This window comes from Heterodontus francisci, chromosome 14 (genome assembly GCF_036365525.1).
Source record: "Heterodontus francisci isolate sHetFra1 chromosome 14, sHetFra1.hap1, whole genome shotgun sequence".
Taxonomy (NCBI): Eukaryota; Metazoa; Chordata; class Chondrichthyes; order Heterodontiformes; family Heterodontidae; genus Heterodontus; species Heterodontus francisci.
In genome coordinates, this window is record NC_090384.1 from 81697820 (window position 1) to 81724611 (window position 26792).

The window sequence follows — 26792 nt, forward strand, 5'->3', positions numbered from 1 at the left end:
AAAAAAAATACAGAGTGAACATGTTCAGTGAATGAAAGAAACAACTGCTGTATGCTGAATGCCATTCATTACTGCAGACTACTGCGCCAAACTTAAAACGTGGAATACAAGCACGAGTGCTCGTCTGAAACTTCTCCCTCCAGTATTTTAGAGGTGGCATTAATTTGTTTAATATATGTCGGTTAATGCCTTCACTAAGATAGTGGACAGAGGAATTTCAGACTAATACAGGTGATTGTATTCTAATATTAAAGTGCAGCTTCAAGCCAGGAATTCTCTTTATTAGTTTAATTGGCCAACTCATTGCATTGGAGACAATTTAGTACAAACTAAACATCAGCTACCGATCATTTCAAATTTTCTGCCTGCCAAAAAATATCCAAAGTGCAAAAGTTCAGTTTAATCAAATGTTACTTTAAAAGGATTTGTGACAAAAGTATATAAGAAAATGCATACAATATTTCACACAGCAAAATCAGCACTGAGTTTTCACAGCAAATTGCAAACTACAATGGCTATTCAACTCGTGCAGAATTCCTCACGCATATGAAGAGACAAGCCAACGGACTTCCATAATTATTTAAATTATGTTTCTTCTTAGTCCCCCCACTTCCCATAAAGACTCTTGCTACAAAATTGGATTCCACAGAATCCGTAGTTTTGGCACTATGGGTGCCATTTTGCCCCAAAATTGAGTCCACACCGCGTGCACACACTTCCTGCGCGGCCCACGCTGAGCTCCATCTTGATCAGAGCATTGGGAGCATGCACTGAAAGTATGCAGAGTAGGCAGATCTTGACATCAGTCAGCTTGTAATACTGATTCAATGCCAGTGCTGCCATTTTCGACCTCACTGCTTTGGCTAACACCCTCTCATAAACACACACAGCTGAATGTGTGTGCAGCAGCTGGAAGAACTCCACCAGCCTTTTTTCAAGAGATCATCAACCACTCGCAGGTTAGTTGCTTATGAATTTCTACTGGTACTGTTTGAGTTTGCGTAAGTGCTTGGCAGTTTCCAGAGTTGCTTAATGTTGGTGAGGTTGACAGGGAGTGGTGCTGCACGTGGAGAAGACCTTGGTTCTGACTTTAAGTGTTCTGACCAGATTCAGTCTCTCAGTTCTGATGAAAGGATCTGAAAGATTAACTCTTTCTTTCTCCACAGATACTGTCCGACCTGCTGAGCATTTACAGCATTTTCTATTTTTATTTCTGGTCAGACTACTTGCTCCCAGTCATGAGTGCTATAGTTACCAACCCCCTTGGGCAGCAGCAAGAGAGGGAGATGGAGTAGATGCAACAAAGAGGACAAGCTTCTTGCAGAGGGAGGAGAAGAAGCAGCAGAAGTGGCTCTTAGCAGGAGGTCTTAGCCACCTCGGGTCTTCAGAGAGCAATTCTCTTACCTGAACCTGCGCCAGGAACAGTGAGTGTGTCATCGTGGTTTATGAAGGAGGTGCTCACAGAACTCTTGCAGCCAGACCTACAACCTCAGAGCAGGACAAGGACAGTGCTGCCAGTGGCTGTGAAGATGACTGTGACCCTGAATTTCTTTGCGTCAGGATCCTTCCAGGCTGGAGTAGATGACATCTGTAACATCCGTAACATCTCCCAATTCACTGTTTATTGCTGCGTAAGAGAGGTGGCAGACGTTGTTTATGCCAGGAGAGGGGAGGTCGCTGTGTTCTCTCTGGAGCATGCACATGGCTTGGCCAGGATAGCGAGCTTCCCCATGCTGTAGGGTGCCATCAACTGCACATGCGTGACTTTGTGGGTACTGCATCTAAATGCAGAGGGGTACCACAACTGCAAAAGTTAAAAGGTTACCACTCACAGAATGTGCAGTTGGTGTGCCACCATGCTCAGCACATCATGCTGCTATCCTGGCAGCGTTCATGATGCTTTTATTCTACGCCATTCTGCTGCTCCCTCAGTCATTGAGCCACCACATCAAAGCAGAAAGTGGCTGCTGCATGACAAGGGCTATTTACTTAACACCTGGCTCATGACTCCGTTCCACTACCCAACCATATGGCTAATGAGCATGCAACCAGAGTCATGCTGCCACATGAAACATCAGAGAGCAGACCATTGGGGTGCTGAAGCAATGGTTGCATTACCTGGACCACTCTGGAGAAGTGTGTGTCCCATTGCTTGCGGTCTGCTGTATCCTCCACAACCTGACAACCAGTGATATGGCGAGCAACTCAGGAGCACGAGGAGGAGGTGAAAGCAGAAGAGGAGGAGCAGAAGGAATGGAGGAGGCAACTAGCATGTCCTGTTATAAAAACAAGTGCTGGAAATACTCAGCAGATCTTGCAGAATCTGTGGAGAGAGAAGCAGAGTGAGGTTTCAGGTCAGTGACCTTTCATCAGACCTTTCATCATCAGCAGCCATTTTGTAGCAGATTGTCCACTTTTTAAAGGAAAAGTCAATTTCAAAGAGTCCACATTGAATAAAGTTTGTATCTTAAAAGTTAGAAATATATGTCTTTGCTAGCATAACACTGTACAGAGGGAAGAGAACTTTCACAGCCTGTTTACTTCCTACACCTAGGCCTCCAATGCTGACAGTAAAGAACCTTGGAGCACACTCTCTGACTGTTTTCATGCTTCTTTCTGTCCCAAGACTCTCCTGTAACCTGTTCTAGCAGCTGCTGCAGTCAGAATACACCTTGTCTTTAAAAGGTGCAGGCTGGCTTTAAGTAGTGCAGGCTAGCTTTAGGTGGTGCTAGCCTCACATGGACTTGGGCCCCTGCTGATGCAAGCAGCCGCTCAGCAGCACACCTAGCACTGCGCTGCAGGCCACTATCATTTAAATTAGTAGGCAGCACAAAGTTTGTTGCTCTGAACATACATCGAACTACTGGATAATATAAAGTGATCTCAAGATGTAATTTCATCTCTAAATTCAGATAAATGCTGCAAGATCCTAAAGATCATTGATTAATGTTTATGACATAATTTGAAGTTCTCAATCATATTACTGCATTATAATCCATCAATTATTGGTAGCATTAAAATTATATTTCAATAATGGTGCAGTGGGCTGAATTTTCACCCCCATGGAGATAGATGGGGACATAAATTTGCTCCGCTGGCCGGAGTACCAATTTGCTGACAGCATTCCGCCCCTGGGCCATTTTCCTGAAGGTGGGACCTACCCGCAAGCAGCTGGTAGCCAATTCAAGTAGGTTAATGGCTAATTATCAGGTCCACTGCGGTGTGGGGAAAGGCCAGCTGCCTGATGGTGGCCTCCTGGTGGCTGACTAGAGGGACCAGCACTCCAGGCAGAGTTTGCTGCCCTCTCCACCTGTTTGGCACAGCTGTGGCCGCAGGCCACCTTGCGAAGGTGCTCCCTCTCCACGATGGTGTCCTGGCAGCTGTGGCCATTTCTAAATTTAAAAGTTTTAAAAGTTGCTGAGTGGGCGCCTCAAGATGGAAATTCCCTCTCTCTCCCTTACCTGCAAAAGCAGGCTGCAGCTGCTTCCGAGCTGCAGGGCATCCCACTAATGCTCCAGCTTCAGGAGCCTAATCACCATCCTTAATTGGACATCGGGCGTGTCCTCTGGCCACTAAATGGCTAATTTAGGGAAGTCACTGCCAGGTGATTGTTCCTCACATAGTGCGGGGTCAGGACCCCCATTTTACCCTGACAATGGGGTCCCAACACCAAACCTAAAACCCTGCCCAGTGAGTTTGCTATTATTTAAAAAGAGAATTTTAAAAAGTCACCAGTCTATCTGAGGCAGTTTAAACTTTGCTTCAATTATGCTATAGCTAGTGTGAACTCAAAACAGTCAGAATACCTTCTAGTAGATAAAGATTCAAATGACTAGCATCCACATTTCAATACAAAATCAAAGCCAATGTCCACTTGCATGAATTGTGGTATAACTAACTTGCAATAGCACAGCCCTAGCAATAGTGGGAATGGCAGCAACTGATATGAGTCAATAAGTAAACTAATTTTGCACAAAGTAGGGCTATGAACAAGAGTGCGTTTGATCAACAGCACAAGAGAGACAGAGAATTACAAAATGAGTGGGGGAACCGGATCTCACTGAGCAACGTCTCTAGTCTTGACTAAGCTTTAATTCATAGAATAAACAATGAGTCAAGGATTTATTTTTGAGTATTTTAATTTTATTGTACATTAAGAAAACTTCATTTTTCCTTTCATTCATTCATGGGATGTGGGCATCGCCGGCAAAGCCAGCATTTCTTACTCATCCTGAATTGTGCTTGAGAAGGTGGCAACCTTGTAGAAGTGCTGGAATCCATGTGGGATACACGCACAGTGCTGTGAGGGAGAGAGTTCCAGGATTTTGACCCAGCGAAGGAGCAGTGATATATTTCCATGGCAGGATGGTGTGCGACTTGGAGGGGAACTTGCAGTTGGTGGCGCCTGCTGCCCTCGTTCTTCTAGGTGGTAGAGGTTGTGGTTTGGAAGGTGCTGTTGAAGAAGCCTTGGTGAGTTGCTGCAGTGCATCTTGTAGGTCACAGAATCACAGAATTGTTACAGTGCAGAAGGAGGCCATTCAGCCCTTCCTGTCCCACTGGCTCTCTGAAAGAGCAGTTCAAAAAAAGGGTGTAACGTTTGCAATTCTCCAGTCCTCTGGCACCACCACCGAGCCTAAGGAAGACTGAAAATTTATGACCAGTGCCTCTGCGATTTCTACCCTCACTTCCCTCAATATCCTTGGATGCATCTCATCTGGTCCTGGTGCTTTAACTACTTTAAGTACAGACAGCTTATCAAATACTTCCTCTTTATCAATTTTAAACACCCCTAGTGTCTGACTTACCTCGTCTTTCAACATTGCCTGGGTTGCATCTTCTGTTTGGCAAAGACAGATGCAAAGTATTCATTTAATACCTCAGCTATGCCCTCTGCCTCCATGTGTAAATCCCCTTTCTAGTCCATAATCGGCCCCACTCCTCCTTTTACCACCCGTTTACTATTTATATGCCCATAGAAAACTTTGGGATTTCCTTTAATGCTAGCTACCAGTCTCTTTTCATGCTCTCTCTTTGCTTCTCTTATTTGCTTTTTCACTTCCCCTCTGGACCTTCTATATTCAGCCTGGTTCTCAATAGTATTTTCTACCTGGCATTTGTCATAAGCACACTTTTTCTTCTTTATCTTAATCTCTACCTCTTTTGTCATCCAGGGAACTCTGGATTTATTTGGCCTACTTTTCCCCTTCAAGGGAGCATACCTTGACTGTGCCCAAATGACCTCTTCTTTGAAGGTAGCCCATTGTTCAGCTACTGGTTTTCCTGCCAGCTTTTGATTCCAATTTATTTGCCCCAGCTCCATTCTTTCCCCCTTGAAGTTGGCCTTCCCCTAGTTAATTATTCTTACCCTGGATTGCTCTTTGTTCTTTTCCATAGTTAGCCTAAATCCTATGATACAATGATTAATATCCCCTAAATACTCTCCTTCTGATACTTGATCCACTTGACCCACCTCATTCCCAAGAACCAGGTCTAGCAGTGCCTCCTTTCTCATTGGACTAGCAACATACTGTTGTAGAAAATTTTCCTGAACACACTCGAGGAACTCTTACCCCTCACTGCCCTTTACACTACTATTATCCCTGTCTATGTTTGGATAATTAAAGTCCCCCATTATAACAACCCTATATTTTTGCACCTCTCTCTAAATGCAGTCATGGTGCACAGGTGTGGAGGGAATGAATGTTTAAGGTGGTGGATGGGGTGCCAATAAAGTGCACTTTGTCCTGGATGGTGTCAAGCTTCTTGAGTGTTGTTGGAGCTGCACCCATCCAGACAAGTGGAGAGTATTTATGATGCTCACCAACAATAACAAATGAAAGAGAGGAGAGGAGGGAGGGAGGAAAGAGAGGAAGGGGAAGAGGAGGAAATGGAGGGAGGAAGGGAAAAAATGGAGGACGGATACAGAGGGAGAAAGGAAAATGGAGAGAGTAGGGAGGAAGAGATGAGGAAAGGAAGACAGGGAGGGTCGCTCAAATTAGCTAAGTGATGCTCAATGGGAATCAGGGGAGATGTGCTCTGGAGAGGAGACTGGATCACAGACACCAAAATAATGATTAATAATTTAATGAATGAGATATCCAAAATGTCATCTGTTGTCCAGCATAGCAAAGACTGAATATGTTCTGAGATTTGAACATACTGAGCCACAGTAAGTCTTCCCCGGGAAATGAAAGCTTACTTTGAATGCAACCAACAAATGTGCTGGGATTTTCTCAATGCTTTGGAAACAGGCTGGGGCATGGCAAAAGGCATCTGTAGGGAAACCTGATGTGTTTATGTCACATGTTGATATTACAAGAGGCGGCTGGGCTGGGCTGGGAGGAGGAGTTCACACTTGAAAATGGCAGGAAAGTAATTAAGCCTGCCAGGTTTTTTCCATTTTATGAGGGGCACGTGGGATCAACACAGCTTCAGAGCCTAGCCAGCTATAATGAAACAAAAGCCCAGGAGTTCAGTGTTGGTTGCAGTTGGCAGCCATTGTGAGAGGTAGCGTGGCTTGGTCAGGTGTGTGATACTGATTAGACAGCAGCAGTACCAATCAGGAGCAAAGACAAACTTGGCTAGCACAGCGTAGGCATTCTGGTTGAGTGTCCTCTCTGACTTGGCTCTTATATGTACAGAGTAAGGGGTTGTGGGAGGCCCAGAGAACTGAGTGCAGCAATTTGTTATGGACCTCATTCACTCAGGTTTCGAGACATTCAGTGAGGAGAAGCATCAGAGAGGAAGAGAACTGCAGCCACCGGGAGAGGGGCAGTAACACCCAAAGGGGCACCACCAGGATCATGAGGCTGGAAGGCGGCATGGACGAAGAGGGTGAAGATGGGTATGCAACCAGCCTCTTGTGTGCAGACCACGCCACCCACTAGAGAGGGTCTACCATCAGAGGCTCAGCTTCCTGCAAATGTTAAAGCAGCACAGTGTTGCCAAAGACTGCCCCTCTCCATGGAGGTGGTCACTGAGCTGTGCGCCAGCTGGAGGAAGAGCTGAGCCCAAAGGGAAGTGGTGGGCACCTAATGCCTGTGATGTTGAAGATCGCCTTGCTGCTGAACGTTTACCTCAGGATCATTCCAGGGATCTTCTGGAGATATCTGTAGGATCTCCCAGTCTGCAACTCCGCTGTATCAAGGTGGTCATCTATGCTATGTTCAAGAGGGCCAGCCAATACATGCACTTTCACACCAATCTAGCCAGTCAAGCTGAGAGGGCTATAGGGTTCGGGGCTATCGGTGGATTCCCCCAGGTGCAGGGTGTCATCAACGGCATGCATGTGGCTATCACGGCTCCCAGAAACCAGGCAGCAGCGTTCATCAACAGGAAGAGCTTCCACTCGCTCAATGTAAAGCTGGTCTGCGGCCATCGCAAATGGATCCTTCAGGTCTGTGCAAGATTTCCAGGAAATTGCCATGACACCTGCATACTAAGGCAGTCTGAGGTGTCTGACCTTTTCAGGCCCCCCGTGTGCCATCAAGGATGGATACTGGGCAACAAGGGCTACCCACTGAAGAGATGTCTACTTATACCTGTGCAGAACCCAAGCACAGATTCAGAAGAGAGATATATCAGCTGCCACAGGTGAACTCGAGTGACCACTAAGCAGGCCATAGGGCCTCTAAAGATGAGGTTCAGATGCCTGGATAGATTTGGTGCAGCCCTTCAATATACACCAGCAAGGGTCTTGGTTATAGTAGTGGTGTGCTATGCTCTGCAGTACGTGGTGCTACAGAGGGGAGAAATTTTGACCAGTGAGGACATCCTGGAGTGTGATGCCTCCTTTGAGGATGAGGAAATGGAGGGAGATGGTGACCAGGTGCAGCAGGATGAAGATCCTGAGGGACAGCAGGAAAGGCGCAATGAGATATGTCAAGGGAGGCTCGCGACTCACTAATACAGTCATGTTTCACATGTGCATTCCTTACACACCCAGTCGTTCCAATAAATCTTCCACCTTGTGCAGCCCTGTTGCCTCTTCCTTGAATGCCCTGACAATTTCCCTGGACCTGTCATCACATGAGGCAACAGCATAGGAAATGCAGTGGTCTCATTCAGTGTAGTCCTTCCCATCACACCCTGTGCGAGAGTTAGTGAACTGTCAATAGCACAGTAGTGTGTAAAAAAGTAAAGGATTCTTTTTGTGGTGTACCATTTCAGAATTAATTGAAGACACATAAACAGCAAGGTGACATCTAATAACAAAATATAACCCGTGAATCTCAAGTGCAGCTAGGTGGACTTTTTCAATTGCTTGTGGGTGCTCCTCTGTGGTGCACCCCCTGCATTATCAGCTGAGGTGGAGGCAGACTGCTGATCTTTCTACTCCATGGATATCGATGACTGTGATGGTATTCCTCCAGTTGTCTGACGCCTGAAGAGTCCAGCATATTGAGGGCCTCCTGCACAGGTGCAGGAACTGTAGTGTTTTGAAATTGCAATTGCATGGTGCATTGTATACTCTAAAGGCTGCTGTAGAACACATGCTGGCAAAGGGAAAGTGAAAGTAAAACAGAATAAAGAAGAAGCCTTTGTGTTTGACAGCTTGCTGCTTCTGTCTCAATATCTGCATCACATATCTTATACCAAACTCAGCTAAGCCTCACTCTAGTTCTGAGGACATCACAGGAGCTGCCACTGTCTCTGAGGCTTTGTGAGGTGCTGGTGTCACCTTCAGAAGGATCGAGGACCTGCTGTCCACTCCAGGAATGCCCTGAGAGGAGCCACCAGATGCAACAGACAGTCGCTCCTCTACCCTTTCGAGGCACATTTGGCCCTCCCTGCTCACCTGAGGAGTCCAAGGATCTGGCAATGACTCCAGGCATCAGGTATCCCTCTCACCCAGCCATTGCTCCACAGAGCTTATGGAGGTGGCGAAGGCATGCAGGTCTGCATGTGTTTCCAACATCCATTGGCTGGTATGTTGGTATGCTGTCCATAAGGGTTGCCAATCTCTCAATGGAGGAAGCAATCCGCACACACGCCAGCGTCTTGACTGCACTCACGGCCTAGATGGACTCCTCCAGCGTCCGTGCATGGGTGCACATCGCCTCCTGTAGCTCCACCAGAAGTTCCCCCACCTCATGCTGCAGCTCCAGTATCTGCCATCTTGTTAATGACTCCAGAGGCATGTCATCAACCTGAAGCTGAGCATCGCCGGGCCCTTCTACAGTCCTCCGAGTATAAGTGGCTTCAACAGGCACTGCCTCTGTCAGTTGGTCGGGCCTGTCTTTGCAGTGCTCACTAGATTGTGACCCCATTACTACTTGCACATGACTACTCACCTACATTGGAGTATCTGACTCGTGGAGGGTGTGGGGAATGATGTGACGGTGCACCCTCTGAGGTCTCCTCCTCCTCAGAGGCGGAGGGCTGTTGCGCAGGCTCAGCAGCTGGTTGCTCTTGTCCATGACCTGCAAGAGAGGGAAGAGTGATGAGAGGGCAATGTGCTTTGCAATATGTCCTTCTAACAACTCATCATCTGGAGCTCTATGTGAACAGTGGTGCACTGATGAGCACTATGCTTTGTGCTCACCAGTGGGTCTGTTGCACCAGTCCAATAGGCCATTCTTGGGGCTCCCCACCCATCTCACCATCAGCAATTGTCTTACCTGGCTCCATGCCTTCCAGCTCGAAAGCATGTAGGACACACCGCTTCCGGTTCTTGATCTTTCTCTTGCATTGAGCAGTCTTCTCCTTCAAGTACATAAATTCCCATTGTTACTCACCCATCAAAGACACACAGGACAGCCTAACTGTCCATCATGATGCCACAGGCATGCCTTCTACATGCAGCCAATCAGTACTGACTGTGTGGGAGTCCTGCACAGAGAGACTAATTTGCGTCTGACAGACAATGCCGATGCCTGGGTATCTCCACTAATTGGGTGGCAATCCTTTCTCAATCCTCACATTCATCTGCACTCAGATTTAAGGCTGCAAGCTTAATATTGTGCACTGCACTCACCTGCCAGAACATATCAGGGCATTGACCCTCTTTCGGCGCTGCAGTCAGGTACATGGGACAGCTCAACAGCTGCTGACCACTTCTACTATCTCCACCCATGCCTGATTTGCTTGATGAGACAGCTCCTCCTCCTGTCCCAAGGGAACAACACTTCGCTTCGAGCCTGTGCAACCTGGAGGAGCATCTCCAGGAAGGCATCAGTGAATCGTGGAGCAACCCTTGATTTACCTTTGGCCATTTCAGCAATTTGTGCAGTTGTCAGGACTCCCTTGCTGCTCCCTCCAGGGCTGCTGTATCTACAAGTATTGCTGGCTGCCTCATAAAGTTGGTGCCAGCATTGTATGTGTTGGACCTTACACCTGCCTGCAGTTAACAGGCAGGTTTTCCCACTTGCCAGATGTCAATTGGCCAGCACTAAGAATATTGGGTTAGCTTTTGGTCCTGATATGGGGACCTGGTTACTGCTGGTAAAATCCCGACTATGGGTTCCATTTAGGTCACAGTTTCATAGTTCAGAAATTAGAAATACTTCATTTTCATAATTATGTCTACAGAAGAATCATTATAGCTCACAAATTTCTATTGCAACAAAGTCACTCTCATTTGTAAGTCTTTTCATAGATGTGTAGACTTGAAATATTATATACACTTGGAACATTTTTCTGCAGAAAAGGCACGTTATCGAGGAAGCTGAGCAACTCTTCTTCTTATTGAGCAAGTAACATTCTGGTAATCCATAAGTGAACCTCCTATTAAATTTTTTATTTTATTGATTGTTTGATATTTAGAAGCTTCTTAGAATCATAGGAAGATATTTTCACCATCACTGAGCAGTAAACTGGCAGTGCATGGTAGAACCTGTCTGACTTTCATTTTTATTGAACTCAATAGAAATGAAAATTGAGTAGGTTCTGTAATGGGCGGATGATCCACTCTGCCAGTTTACTGCCCAAATAGTTTTGTTTTTGTTTCATAGGTCTGTGACTGTGTCTGTGTGTTCTACAGCTCACCACCACCTTCTCAAGGGCAATGAGGGATGGGCAACAAATGCTGGCCTAGCCACGGACGCCCACATCCCACAAATGAAAAAAACTGTCAGTTTCCAGTTGTATGCTGACAACCCCCAGCTCTAACTCATCACTACCTCTCTCAACGCCTCCACTGTCTCCAAACTGTCACACTGTTCCGATGAAAGGTCACAAACCTGAAAAGTTAACTCTGTTTTTCTCTCCACAGATGCTGCCTGACCTTCTGAGTATTTCCAGCATTTTCTGTTTCTCTTTCAGATTTCCAGCATCCGCAGTATTTTGCTTTTGGATTAGTGTCACGCTGTTTATTTGTCATCCAGTACTGGATGAGCAGAAATTTCCTCCAACTACATGTTGGGAAGACCAAAGCCAATGTCTTCTATCCCTATCACAAATTCCTTTCCATAGCCACTAATTCCATCCTTCTTCCTGGCAACTGTCTGAGGCTAAATCAGACTGTTCGCAAACTTGGAGCAATATTTGACCTGGAGATGAATTTCTGACCACATATCTGTGCACCTCCATAATATTGCCTGACTCTGTCCCTGTCTCTGCACATCTACTGCTAAAACTCTCACCCATGCCTTTTTTATCTCTAGACTTGACTATTCCAAGACATTCCTGGCTGGCCTCCATCTTCCACCCTCCATAAACTTCAGGCCATCCAAAACTCTACTGCTTGCATCCTAACTCGCAACAAGTTCCATTCACCACCACCCCTCCTTAAAACCTACCTCTTTGACCATGTTTTTGGTCATCTGCCCTAATATCTCATGTGGCTCAGTATCAAATTTTGTTTTATAATGCTCCTGTGTCGCACCTTGGGAGGTTTTACTATGTTCAAGGTACTATATAAATGCAAGTTGTTGTTTTGTTGGAGTTTTATATATCTTTTGAATCCAAATTATAACCTTTCTTTCAAATGAGACATTCAACTGAGGCCCTGTCTGCCCTCCCAGGTGAATGTAAAGAATCCTGAGACACTATTCAAAGAAGCTCAGAGGAGTTTGCCTAGTATTCAGGCCAACATCTTTGCCTCAAATAACACCACTAAAACATATTAGTTGACAATTTATCTATTTGCTTTTTGTGGGATCTTGCTATGTGCAATTTGGTTGCTGTCTTTGACTACAAAACAACAGTCCTACAAAACAACCATGACTACACTTCAAAGGTAATAGGTTGTCAAGTGCATTGGGACATCCTGAGGATGTGAAAGATACTAGAAAAAAATCCAAGTTCTTCTATTCCTGTTTCATTAACTGTGATTATCCCTTTCTCTGCATCCAGCCAGTCTCCCTCTCACTAACAGTCTTGGATGAGTCCCTGCTTCTTCCTGCTCCGCACTGCCTACGCATTCTTCCATACTTTGGAATGCTATAAGTTGGAATATCCTCCAACAATCTAGCTCTTCCAAAATATTTTATCATTCTCTGGATGTTTTTTATCTGGACTTCAGCCACAATTTGGGCCTTGGCCTTTGCTGCCACTCATTATTGCTTCTAACCTCAGTTCAGTCTGTCACAGTACTTGTTCAAATCCTGTTCTTGTCACTTTTCCAGCACTACATTCATAGGTTAAGTGCTTAAACCCTTAAGTGTTTCCTGAAATGAATAGCAAATAATGCACTATAGCTGCTGAGAAGCGAGCATTTGACGATCTACTCTTCAGTATTAAAGGTAAGCTCAGGCTCAAAAACTACATTCTCAATTTCCAAACAAATTTTCACTAATCGCCACACCAAGGTCTTCCTGACAATATTTTAATCTCTCCAAGTCAGAAGTCACTCTCTCTCATCCCACCCCGAGAGAAATCCCACACCCTTAACATTCTCTGACTAGACAATGTCCTCCATAAATCATATGCAGAGCAGCTGTACCTTTCTCTGCACATCGACCAGCCACTGTTTTTCTGCACTCCTTCAGGCTTTTTGTTCATGTATACAAGTGCAGATCAAACCAGAGATGTATGCAACTCAGACTGTAAGTATGAGAATTGAAGAACCTGCACTTCACAAGGCTGGACTGCTAGGTCTCTCTGCCCATTGTTCCTTGCCTCCAACCATTAATGAAGCATGCTTAAGGGAGTTGGCAAAATTGCAACACAATTTCTACCATGATATGCTGTGGTTATACAGCAAATTATTTTCTGATTAAAATTTTATATGATTAAAATTATGCATTATTTAAAATTACATTGCAAAAACACCACGTTCTGCTCAGTTCAAATTGTGTGGTGTTTCTGGATCGAATAAACATGGTGCGCTCAATGATTAGCTATTTGGGAACACCATTGTGTTTCTTTACAATTATGAAAGGATTTCCTACATTTTTCTTATAGTGCTTTCACTAAGGACAAACACAGCAAAATACTGAGGAGAAACGCAAAGGGTGAATTTATACTGAGACGAGTGGCTACATGTATATTCTGGCTCAATGAGGAAAGGCAAGTGTCTAAGGCCATCCTACTAGAATATACCAAGGGGCTGCAAACCATATAAAACCCATCTGGCTGTATGCACCAGGGAATGTTTGACATAAAATGTACATTATAAATATAACCTGTAATGGCAAGTGTAGTAAGGCACTTCATATATTGCATTGAAAGAAACTTAACAGTATCGGAGTTTACTGCCAAATTTGAACTGTTATGTAATGTACTTCACAAAGTTTTATGAATAAAGTATATTTTTGGAAAAAAAATGTATATTCAGCCAGGCAATACCGTATTTATATGTTGAATGCCTCAAACTGCAGTTCACTTATCCTGAAAAAAACACTCCCACCTGTGAAAATGTATCTGCAAAGAGAACAGGCGGGGGCATTTGCACTCTCGATGCATTTAAATTAACTTTGGGTGGATTTAAGAATGCCCCTTAAGCCCAAAGGACTCTCTAAGCAGTTTTAAAACTAGATCTGAAACCAATCTGGAATTCTACTTCATGCAGCCTCAAATCAAAGTGGTGTGATACTGCCTCCTCCAGGGGCTCTCACAATACTCCTCACAAGATTCACTGAGCCTGGACACAGATCTATAGTGTAACTTGAGTGTGGCTGCCAAGCAGGAACAGCTCCATAGCTATGCTCAGGTTGCAACAAAACATATTCTGAGACTTACAGAAGAAATACTGGGGATGTATAAGCCTGAGGTATATTTTTACTGGTATCCTGTTTTAGTCATATGGCATTAAGAACTAATATATGGGACTAGTATGTACTGACATACTGATATTCCATACATATTTTTATTGAATATAGCACATAGTGAGGTCTCTCCTTTATGGTTCAGCTTAAAGCAATCAGTATGCTCACCAATGGTTTACAAGGCAATGCCCATACAGAAGAAAATACATTGAGATAAGAAATCAACATTGTCTTGTAAAATGAAACTTCAAAACAAAAATTGTTGATCGGAGTGTCAGTAGCAAGGCCAACATTTATTGCCATCAAGTTGCTCTTGAGAAGGTGCTGGTGGGCTGCCTTCTTGAACCGCTGCAGTTCATGTGGTGAAAGTGTTCCGACAATGCTGATAGGTAGCGAATTGCAGGATTTTTTTCAGCAGTGCTAAAGGAATGATGATAAATGTTCAAATCAGGATGGTGTTTGACTTGGAAGGAAGCATGGAGGTAATGGTTTTCCATGCACTTGTTGTCCTTGTCCTTCTGGGTGGTGGAGGTTACAGGTTTGGGAAATGCTATTGTGGAAGCTTTGGTGAGTTGCTGCAGTGCATCCTGTAGATGGTATATATATTGGTACACTTTTGTTGGAGGGGATAGATGTTTACACCAGTGGGTGAAGTGTCAATCAAGTGAATTACTTTATCCTGGATGGTGTTGAGCTTCTTGAGTATTGTTGCAGCTGCATGCACACAGGCACACACTCCTGCCTTGTGCCTTGTAGGTGGCAAAAAGGCTTTGGGTCATTAGAAGGAGAGCCATTTGCCACAGAATATCCAGCTTCTGACCTGCTCTAGTAACCATGGCAATTCTATGGCTTGTGCAGGTGAGTTCCTGTTCATTGTTTACTCTCAGAATGTTGAAAGTGGAGGATTCAATGATGTTATTGTCATTGACTGTCAGTGGGAGATAGCTGGCTTTCTTGTTGGAAATGGTCATTGCCTGCCAATTGTATGCATGAATGTTATTTCCCACTTATCATTCCAAGCCCGGATGTTGTCTAGGTCTTGCTCCATACAGGCATGGACTGCTTCATTATCTGAGGAATTGAGAATGGAGCTGAACACTATGTCTGCAAGCATCCAACTTACGACCATATGATGGAGGCAAGATCATTTATATAGCAGCTGAAGATATTTGGGTCTAGAACACCACCCCGAGGAGTTCCTGCAGTGATATGCTGGGCCTGTTTAGCCACTGTAGAGTTTACCCCCATCCTTCATTGACTTGAGTTTTAGTGGGGTTTCGTGGTACCACACTTGATCAAGTTCTCTCATTTCATCTTTAGAATTCAGCACTTGTGTTCATGTTTAGACCAAGACTGCAGCTGAATGGCCTCGATGAAACCTAGGTGTGGATGAAAACTTCTGATACCCTATTCAGAACAGTAGCTCCAGCTAAAGTAATGATTGTAAAGTAATAAGATAAAAACAGTTACCAGAACAACAGTAAATACTTCATTTGAGTTTCTGATTTATTTCACTTTTTGTGAGTTCAATTGTTTGCAAAAAAAAACTATTTGTTTAGCGTTCACCTAAAATCTGTTTTAGTTGAAAATAAGGGACTGGACAAATGATATAATCAGATATATTCCGCAAAACGGGAGTGTTGAAAGGAGGCGGTGTTGTTGTGTCGGATTTCAGTGCTATCCTTCACTGATTTTTTTTTTGTTTATTCGGGGTCAGTGTTACCTAAACCCACTTTTCAATGTGCATTAGGTACATGTTTTAGCTGTTAAATAACAACCTAGGTGTAATACAGGAGCCAGCTAGGTGCCTGGATTACCGATTCTACAGTTTGACACAATCTTTTAAATAAAAAATGTCGAAAGCACACAGCAGACCCGTCAGCATCTGCAACGAAAAGATGTTATGGTTGGAGTGTAAACTCAGAAAAATTTAAACGAAGGGGTTATACCGAAACCATAACCCATCTGTTCTCCTTGAAGATGCTAACCTATTGTGCATGCTTAGGTTTTTATTTATTTATTTAATATAAATAACAAGTTAAAAATGAAATAAGACTTCGCTTTTCGTGCTAGTATCACTGTCTGGGTTTGTGTGATCCATACGGTTATAACTATGAAACAAAACAATTGGTTTACATCTCGATTCGTACAAAAGCAGCAAAAAAGCTTCCTAGAGTCTCCATCGCCCAGATTAAAAAGTGTGTTCCGATATTTTAGTGTTACAAAAATGAGGGTTTAGTCGGTTCATGAGAGCAGGCTGTAAATAAAGCGTGTGGCTACCTCAGTTACGTAGAAACAGTGGGACCTTTTCTATTGATAGCAATTCCGTGCCTTTTTTTGGAGATTAATACTTGAATTACTACTAACAGTAGCGTTAAGAAGTGGCTCAGTCCAGAAATTTAAGCCGCTGTGATGTGGCGCCCGTTACCGACCTGTGCCCGAAATGAGCGGAAATCGTTTTGGTTATTATGTTTCAAATCATCCCGCCAGTTTAGATGAAAAGGTCAGTTCCAGGATAAGAATCGTTAGTTTCGGATGCATTCCGGTAACTAATAGGGAGGGCGAACTCTTAAAAGACCCAAAGTACAGTTTGCCAACACAGAGAAAAAGAACTTGGATTAAAAAAAAAGATTCCTATGCAAGCAGGATTTTTTTCAATTAAAGCAAAGACCGGGATGGTGACAGTCCGTGGAGATAGCACTAATGTCTGCGGCCGTCTCCCAGGAGAAGGTAATCTGAGAGCAGACACGTCGCCAAACTGTCCTCGCAACCCAGATGTTGGCCTTTTTGGAGAGTCTGCCAGAAGCAGGGCACGTCATCTGAGATCTCCATAATTTTCTTCATCTGCACTGACGAGTGAACAGAAACACTTGTTGAAAAAAGAGAGACGTGGAAAGAAGTTTTTTTTAAAAAAACATACTCAACTCAAATTACACCTTACGGCAGGATTGCCGAGGAATCATTGGTCGGACACGGGAGAAGAGACTTGACGGGGAAGTTCCACTGGGGGGTCCTACAATGGGAAAAAAAAACTTGTTTCCAAAAGGTCTTAACAGTCGCTCCTTCTGAACAGAGGGCTGGATTAAAGATGTTGGGTCTGAGCGTGTTCTATGCCAGCCTTCTATGCTCCCTAACGCAGGGTTTTTTCAGTGGACCCCTCCAGCCGGAGATGTCTAATGGCACTTTTCATCACTACTTCGTACCGGATGGGGACTATGAAGAAAACGATGACCCCGAAAAATGTCAGATGCTTTTCCAAGTCTCCGACGACCGGCGTTGCGGGATGCAAGCCGACCTGGAGACTTTTCTGAAAGAGGAGATGACCACCATCAAGAGGCAAGTGGAGGACGCGGCGAGGATCTTGGAAGGGGTTGGGAAAAGTATTGCCTATGATCTGGACGGGGAGGACAGTTATGGGAACTACCTGCGCAGGGAAGCGACGCAGATCGGGGAAGCTTTCTCTCATTCGGATCGCTCTCTGGTCGAACTGGAGATGAAATTCCGACAAAGCCAAGAAAACGAGGTGAGGGAAGTGAACAAGATTAACGATGAGGTGGTGCACATGCTCTATCACACCAGACAGATACTGAGGGAGACAGTAGAGATCTCGTCTGGGTTAAAAGATAAACACGAACTTCTCACCCTAATCGTCAGAAGTCATGGGACAAGGCTGAGCAGACTGAAGAATGATTTTATGCGAGGCTAAGATCTGACTGAACCACAATGGACGGACTTCGCACCTTCTCCCGTCCTTTAGTAATAACATTTCATTACTTTTCAGCATATTTATCAAATTCTATTGGCGTAATGTGACATTTGACGGGCAACATGTGTATATGATTCCCCCCTCCCCCCTCCCCATTTCATATTGAATATAAACTAACATTGCATATCAAGTCGGTATATCAAGTCGCGTTCCTATTTAAAGCGAGGAGGTTGTCAAATGTCGCTCCTTGTTATCCTGTAGATTTTGCGGTTTGTCAAACGTTCATTGTTGTATATGTTTCCAGCTAGTTAAATATATACTAATCTTTTTCACCTAAAATACCGCAGGCAGGTACAAAGTCTTTTTAATACAAAGAAATAAAGGTTTTACCGCGATAGAAGAGCACGGCACTTAGAGTATAATGTCAGTCATTGCAGATGTGTTTCGTTTTAAATGTGTCAAAATATAAGAGGCCTTTTTTTAGGTCCTGAGCCCTAATTCCATTGGGAAAAGAATAATGCAGAATGAACAATTAGGAGAAAACCCAGGCACTTATTAACATCGTTATTTTATCTGTTATCTTCGGACTGCACAGGTCATAACAACTATATGTCACACTGCTCGATTACAACAATCTGACAGGTTTGATTGATGACATGCCTTTAAGGTCTAGGTTTGGCAACAATTTCCGCCCTACACCCAAGTGGTAAAACACAGCAACCCCGTTTGTAGTTAATGTTTGTTTTCTGAACGTGTCTTGTGGTTGGGGCTTTTGAAGTTAGCTGCAGGATTTTTTTTTTTGCGGACGCAGGTTTAAAGCACACCCTTATGAATAAGCGTTTGAAAGCGTGCACTGTTGAATGGTTCAGAAGACGGAATCTGGCAATAATATGCTGGAACCTGAGCCCTCATACGGTCTGACGGACGTTATTTGCCACGGGTGGCGCTGTAACCGTAGACACCTATTAGATGCCACAAATATGCTGTCGTTGTTTAAACCTTTCAGTGTCGTGGGGGCATCATTACAACATGTAAAACAGTCAGATTTAAAGAACCAGTAGAAGTTAAATTCTACTCCTCCTCCTCCTCAGAATTCCTTCTAAAGGAATACAATCTTATATTATTATTTAATTACACAGTGAGGGAATGTGTCGTGCAAAAACATCCTAAAGTAGAACGACACTGAATTAACAAAATCTGCATAGCGGTTTGGGTTATTGGCCGAACAGCTAGTGGTGCTGCTCACCTTATATCAGAAACTGTCATTCCTCCACGCTAGTATCGTGAATTCATTATCTTAAAAAACACCTTCTAGATAAAAATAGGATGCTAAATCATAAATTTTGTTTTGTTTTATTTTAAATGGATCTTAATCAAAACTCTCCCCTTTAAGCAACCCATTTGTTGGTAAGATTTACAGTAGAGCTAGGGCATTTATGTCATCTTAAAAGATGATAAAAGAACATAGAAATTGTACTTTTATTTTTTTTCATCAGTGAATGCCCAGTTCCACTTAAGGCTGTAGTTAAACTGGTTATTTTGGCAGAATGTAAAATGGTTTCCGGTGTACATCAGCGCAAAAAAGTGCCGTATAAATTTGGAATCTGGTTTTAATCTGCTTCCCCATCACAATAAAGCCAAACGACACCAGAGTTTCTTCAAGAGGCCACCTCACATCACTTGGGCTTAGTACCATGTGGAATAAAACTCCAGTCTCTCGTAAATCCTGTTTTAGAAAGTGCTCAGACTTGTTATAAACTTAGACGAAAACAAGAAATGCTGGATTCACTCAGCAGGTCTGGCAGCATCTGTGGAAAGAGAAGCAGAGTTAACGTTTTGGGTCAGTGACCCTTCTTCGGAAGGGTTCCGAAGAAGGGTCACTGACCCGAAACGTTAACTCTGCTTCTCTTTCCACAGATGCTGCCAGACCTGCTGAGTGAATCCAGCATTTCTTGTTTTTGTTTCAGATTTCCAGCATCCGCAGTATTTTGCTTTTGTTATAAACTTAGTGTTGAGTTATTTTACTTTTATGAGAGAGAAGGCATTAGCAATCATATTCAGTTAACATTGATAATGGGTGGGATTCTGCGTTTGGGCAGTGCTCCCTGGTAGAGTGCAAGCTGTAAGGCACCGCACCTCATTCAAATTTTGCGACTGCGTTTTACAATATCAGTCTCGCATTGGTAGCTGTGCAGTGTGAGGTGAAGCCCCAAACCAAAGGCCAGAGTTATATTACAGCACTGAAGATATGCACTGCCCATCACTCCCTGTGGGGTCCACCCGCTTTTGGCTTTCTAATCAAAAAGATAATACTAAGTTCATGAAGTGCCAATAAATTACCTGGGCACATCATGAAAGCGAGACGGCACATAATAGGAAGCCAGAGTGATGTGTCACAGCCTCCTGGAGAGGGTTTCGCACCACTTTGCTTAAGTTTAGTCTATTTTGGAGCCCGAATGGGACTTGATTGCAGTTATGTTACCACTTTGGCATCAATGTATTCAAAACCGCTCTGCATCCATGTGAAAGTGGCAGTACATGTTCATCTGTCAGTTCTCATTCCCAATTGAAAATAATAGTAACCCAGGTTCCTTATTTGTCCTTCATCCGTCTAAAGATAACGAATAGACAGAGTATTAAATAAATTTTAATGTTTAATTGTTAACCTGTGTTTTGATGATCTATAATGATGAGTCTGATTTCTCTCCCCAATGGACTTGTGGATGTACACATCTCTTCTGATTGGGTCAGGCACTTCTAATTGCCCGAGAACTACTCCCAGACTTTTCTCAATACGTTCCCCAAAACAGCTTATTCTGATCCCTTCGCCTTTCCTCAAGCAAGTTAGACCAAATGCACACAATTTCAAAATAATAACGACCAGTGTTTCTACCCGCTCTAAGGATGCAGGGCGTCATAAAGGTAGATGACTCTAAAAAAGGAAAACAATTTGTGCCAGTTGCAGGTTTTGTTGTTTCTTTTTCAAAATGTTTGGTGAGAAAAAAAGAAATGCATACCAAGGGACAAGAAAAGGCGATATGTCCAAGAGGACCGTGGTGATATCAGAAGCTGATGCCAGCACGGTCTCCCAAGCACATGGCTACATCTTCAATGAATGACAAATGATTCAGTCTGGAGGGCACAAACGCCCACTAAAGTTAAGCCAGTAAAGCCTTTGGGCATCACCTTTTCTGTGCATTGTACGAAAATCATAATTAACTGTTTTATACGCCATTTTATACTACAAATAACAACTTAATTTAATGAGTGATCGTTTCATGAAATAACCCACACATGTTCTTAGATTCTCGATAGATCAGGAAGGGTAAAGACTACTTTTGTGTTAAATACAGCTTATAATTATATAAAAAAGAAAACAGAAAATGCTGGAAATGCATAGCAGAACTGTAGAGAGAAAAAATGCAGATTAACGTTGTACTGTCGTAACTAAATTTCACAAATTAAAAACATACAAGTCCTCACTATTAGAAAAAGGCCAACAGAAGGATATGCACTGCAATTCCCAAAGTGTGCTATAAAGATATCCCTCCCGGCAATACCCTGTCAATATCTTGTAATAAAGCGCTACACTGTGCACAAAATGCTATCACGTTTGACGGAATCAGGCTACATTCTTGCAGTGTCGGGCAAAATCTAGGCTTATAGTACCTGTGTACATTTCGTGTATGCAAACTGCAATATATTTGTCCAGAATTTTGATGTGGAGATTGTTGACTTAAAGGTTTCATGTAACTGTTTTTTTTTAAACATTGAATTTATTGGAAATGACATTACTCTGGACCACTTAGGAAATAGCTGCCTTGCTCATTCTTAGCCAATAAGCAGAAAACTTGGCGACCAAGGAGCAGAATTCAGGTCCCAACGGAAACGTCGCTGTCAAACCAGTTTATGCCTCGATACGTTCATTGAAACTACCAGTGATGTATTTCTGTACCACCACCCAACCGTCCAGCTTTCTGATGAAGAGTGTACGCTTCCCTGTTAAACAGTATGTGAAGTCTCAAAAAGTATTTCCTTTGTAAATGTTATATCGTATGACGTGTCCCAAAGTTGGGATCAATATTGAAACACTTATGTAAAAAAGTTATTTTTTTATTATGTATTTAAACAGTAAATATAAAGGTTTCAATGATAGAGTACGAATGCCTGTCTAACGCCACTGTGTTATGTGCACAGGTTCAGTGAATTATATGGTATCCAATTTAACATACAGGGGCCATTCTCAAACATCGTTTGGATTATTTGTACCACCCCGGTGTACACTCCCGCCAGCTGATTTCTGTGTTAGATGCATCTGCTAAATATTCTTTTCTTTGGTGTAAAATCTAAGAAGTTAGATTGGGCGATTTTAATCTCAACAGCATCTTAACTTAAAATCTCTGTCAAATATATGCTCATGTTGTTAGGATTAAATTGCTATTTTGGGTCACTGAACATTGGGATCATAATAAATGGAATAAAGCGTTGTGGGTGAATGTTTACCATTACCAGTGATAGATCAGAAGACACGATATCGCAGTTGGCAAGATAATTAGAATGAAAAGAGCGAGCAGAGCATTAGTGTTCTGTTCGAGTTTCTGCTTTATTTTCAAATAAATGTTGCTGTTCTGTTGATTTGTTGAAGATAATCAGTACATTAAACTTCACTCATGAGGAACTCTTCTACCTGTCAGCATGGCTCAGTTGCTACTATTCTTGCCCCTTGGTCAGAAAGTCATTGATCTAAGCATCAGAGTAGGAATTAATCACTCAATCTAGACTCACACTTTAGTTTAGCACTGAGGGTGTGCTGCACTGTAAGAAATGACATTCTTTGGCTGAAATATTAAACCAATTTCTGCCCATTCAGATGGATGTAAAAACAACCTGTGGCACAAACTGAAAAGCAGGAGAGGTATTCTGGCTAACATTTATTTGTTGCATTCCTTCATGGGGTGTGGGCAGAACTGGCAAGGCCAGCATTTATTACCCATCCGTAATTGTCCTTGAGAAGGTGGTGGTCGGCTGACTTCTTGAGCTGCTGCAGTTCGTGCAGTGTAGGTACACCCTCCCACCCTGTTAGGGAGGGAGCTGCAGGGTTTTATACAGTGACAGTGAAGGAACAGCAATATATTTCCAAGTCAGGATGGTGTGTGACTTGGAGGGAACTTACAGGTGGTACTGTTCCCACACACCTATGGCCCATGTTCTTCGAGGTGGTAGAGATCGCAGGTTTGGAAGGTGCTGTCAAAGGAGCCTTGGCAAGTTGCTGCTATGCATCTTGTAGATGGTACATACTGCAGCTAGAGTGCACCACTGGTGGAGGGAGTGAATGTTCAAAGTGGTGCAGGGTGCTGATCAAGCGGGCTGCTTTGTCCTGGATGGTGTGGAAATTCTTGAGTGTTGTTGGAACTGCACTCATGCAGGCAAATGAAGAGTATTCCATTACACTCCTGACTTGTATGTTCTGGATCAGTGAGGGAATGCAGTTCAGAAGATACAGTTGCCTGAGTGAGACATTTGCCAGAGTGAATTTGGAACTTTGGCGCACGTGGGAATTTGGTGCAGAGGTGGAAAGAGGGGCTCCTTTTCCTATCTTTTTCAGCCTCCAGCAGTTGGTGAGTCTTCTTCCTTTGACTCCAAGGTAGTTGAGTGCAACTTTCCATTACTTCAGTTTGAATTATTAATGAATTGACTAAAAGAAAATGTACAGAGATGGCAGGGCTGGTGGTGTGCTGCAACCGCAGTATGTGGGAATCTGTGGAATGCATTGCAATCCCGGACAACCATGTCTGCAGCTTGCACGACTTCAGCTCAGAATTGCTGAGCTGGAGCCTGAGTTGCAGACATTGCGGAGCATCAGGGAGGGGGAGAGTTACCTGAATACTTCGTTCCAGGAGGCAGTCACACCCATTAGAGTAGGTAGAACATTAGAGATGGCCAATGGTCAGGGACAGGAGAGTGTGACTGCAAGTGAGGCATGTTGGGGGAATCAGCATGTAGTGATGAGGAGCCTCAGCCCTTGACCTTGTCCAACTGGTATGGGGTCCTTGCTACCTGTGTGGATGAAGAGAAGGACTGCAAGGTGGATGCGTGGACTGACCGTGGCACCATGGTGAAAGATGCCATTCCAGTGGGGGGAATGAAGAAGAATGTGGTAGTGACAGGAGACAGTATAGTCAGGGGGTTCGATACTGTTTTCTGTAGCCATGACCATGAGCTTCGACAGCTGTGTTGCCTGCCCGGTGCCAGGGTTAAGGCCATCTCCTTGCGGTTGGAGAGGAACCTGGAGTGGGAGGGAGAGGATCCAGTTGTCGTGGTCCATGTGGGAACCAATGACATAGATAGAGCCAGAAATGATGCTCTGCTTAGAGAATTTGAGGGGTTAGGGTCCAAACTAAAATGCAGAACATCAAAGGTAATCATCTTCAGATTGTTACCTGAGCCACGCGCAAATTGGTACAGGGTCAAGCAGATTAGAGAACTAAATGCTCAAAGAGTGGAGTGGGAAGAAGGGGTTTTGATTCTTTGGGCAGTGGCATCAGTACTCGGGGAACAGGAAGCTATTCCATTGGGATGGGCTTCACTTGAACCGGGCTGGAACCAGTGTCCTGGCCAATCGCATAACTGGGGCTGTGGACAGGGCTGGAAACTAACAGGGCTGGGTGGAAGGGTTTGGGTAAAGGCAAATTTAGAAATCCAAAGAGAGAGGTCAGGGCACGGAGCAGGATAGTGATGTGGGTAACTCCCAACAGAGTGGACAGGAAGGGACAGAGAGTTTAACAAAAATTGTACATTGGCAAATAAGGTCATTGCAGGGAACAGAGGTAACAAAATGAAATTGAAGTTCCTTTATCTGAACGCACGAAGCATCTGTAATGAGATAGATGAACTAGTGGCACAAATAGAGGTAAATGGTATATATCTAATTGCCATTACCAAGCCATGGTTACAAGGAGATCAAGGCTGGGACATAAATATTCCAGGTACACAATATTTCGGAGAGACAGACAGAATGCCAAAGGAGGAGGGGTAGCCCTGATAGTAAAGGATGGCATAGGGACATTAATAAGAAGGGATCTGGCCTCAGAAGATCATGAAATAGAATCAGTTTGGGTGGAAATTAGGAATAGCAGGAGTCAGAAAACACTGGTGGGAGTAGTTTACAGGCCCCCTAACAGTAGTTATATTATTGGACAGAATATTAAACAGGAAAAAAGGCAATGTATTAATTGTGGGGGACTTTAATCTGCATATAGAATGGGACAATGAAATTGGCAACAGTGGTCTAAAAGATGAATTGTAGAATGCTTTCATGACAGTTTCTTGGAGCAACATGTTGTAGAACCGACTAGGGATAAAGCTATCTTAGATCTAGTGTTGTGTAATGAAACAGAGTTAATAAGCAATGTCATAGTAAAAGATCCACTGGGAAATAGTGATCATAATACCATTGAATTTCATGTTCAGTTCGAAAGTGACACATTTCAATCACCAACAAGAAGCTTAAACTTAAACAAAACTAATTACGAAGGTATGAGGGGAGAACTGGCTAAGGTTAATTGGGTAATTAGACTGGAAGGTATGGCGGCAAATAAACAGTGGGAAACATTTAAAGCAACAATTCAAAGGGCTCAACAAAAGGGCTGAACATCCCGTTCAAAAACAAAAACACATCCAGAAAGACCCATTCATGGCTCACTCAGGAGTTAAGGAGAGTATAAGAATAAAAGAAGAGGCTTACAATGTTGCAGAAAATAGTAGCAAATCTGAGGATTGGGAGTGTTTTAGAATTCAGCAAAGGGCCACCAAAAAGTTGATAAAAAGGGAAAAAAAAGAATATGAGAGTAAACTAGCCAGCAATATAAAAACAGATTGTAAGAGCTTTTGTAAGTAAATAAAAAGAGAGTAGCTAAAGTAGACATTGGTCCCTTAGAGGCAGAGACAGGAGAAATCATCATGGGGAATGAGGAAATGGCAGAGGCATTGAACAAATATTTTGTGTCTGTCTTCACAGTAGAAGACACAAGTTCCATACCAGAAATAAGCAGTACCCTAGGGGCTAAAAAGAGTGAGGAAATTAAGGTTATTGATATCAGTCAAGAATAGGTATTGGGGAAACCTGAGGGACTAAAATCTGACAAGACCCTGAGACCAGATGGCCTACATCCTAGGATTCTAAAAGAGATAGCTGCAGTGATAGTGGATACGCTGGCTATGATTTTCCAGAATTCCTTAGATTCAGGAATGGTCACGTCAGATTGGAAGTTGGCAAATGTTACACCGCTTTTCAAAAAAGGAGGTAGAGAGAAAACAGGGAACTACAGGCCAGTTAACCTAATATCAGTCATTGGGAGGATGCTGGAAACTATTATTAAATAAGTATGAACATTGCACTTGGAAAAGCATAGTATGAATCGAACGAGTAAGCATGGTTTTACTAAAGGGAGATCCTGTTTGACAAATGTATTAGAGTTTTTTGAGGATGTAACCAGTAGGGTAGATAAAGGGGAACCAGTAGATTTAGCAAACCTGGATTTCCAAAAGGCATTCAATAAGGTGCCACATAAAAGATTAATAGGCAAGATAAGGGCTCATGGTATTGGTGGGTAATATATTAGTGTGGATAGAAGATTGGTTAACAGACAGAGAGTGGGCATAAATGGGGCACTTTCAAGTTGGCAGGCAGTGAATAGTGAGAGGCCGCAAGGATCTGTGTTGGGGCCTCAGCTATTTACACTCTATATTAATGGCTTGGATGAAGAGACAGGGAGTAATGTATCTAAGTTTGCTGATGATACAAAGCTCGGTGGAAAGGTAAGCTGTGAGGAGGATGTAGAGAGGCTGCAAATAGATATAGACAAGTTAAGTGAATGGGCAACAAGACGGCAAATGGAATATAATGTAGGGAAGTGTGAAGTTGTTCACTTTGGTCGTAA

General features: G+C 43.4%; 1 protein-coding gene across 1 annotated transcript; it reads left to right on the forward strand.

The window, feature by feature from the left end:
- The first annotated feature begins 17010 nt into the window (after window positions 1-17010).
- On the forward strand, window positions 17011-19630 carry fibinb (fin bud initiation factor b). Its single transcript, XM_068046903.1, has one exon. It carries the CDS (start codon window positions 17236-17238, stop codon window positions 17851-17853), a length of 618 nt encoding a protein of 205 aa, XP_067903004.1. The 5' UTR covers window positions 17011-17235; the 3' UTR covers window positions 17854-19630.
- Window positions 19631-26792: the final 7162 nt, after the last annotated feature.

Excerpts from the sequence above, each read along its gene's own strand:
- fibinb (XM_068046903.1), top strand. The coding sequence starts at position 17,236 with ATGTTGGGTCTGAGCGTGTTCTATGCCAGCCTTCTATGCTCCCTAACG.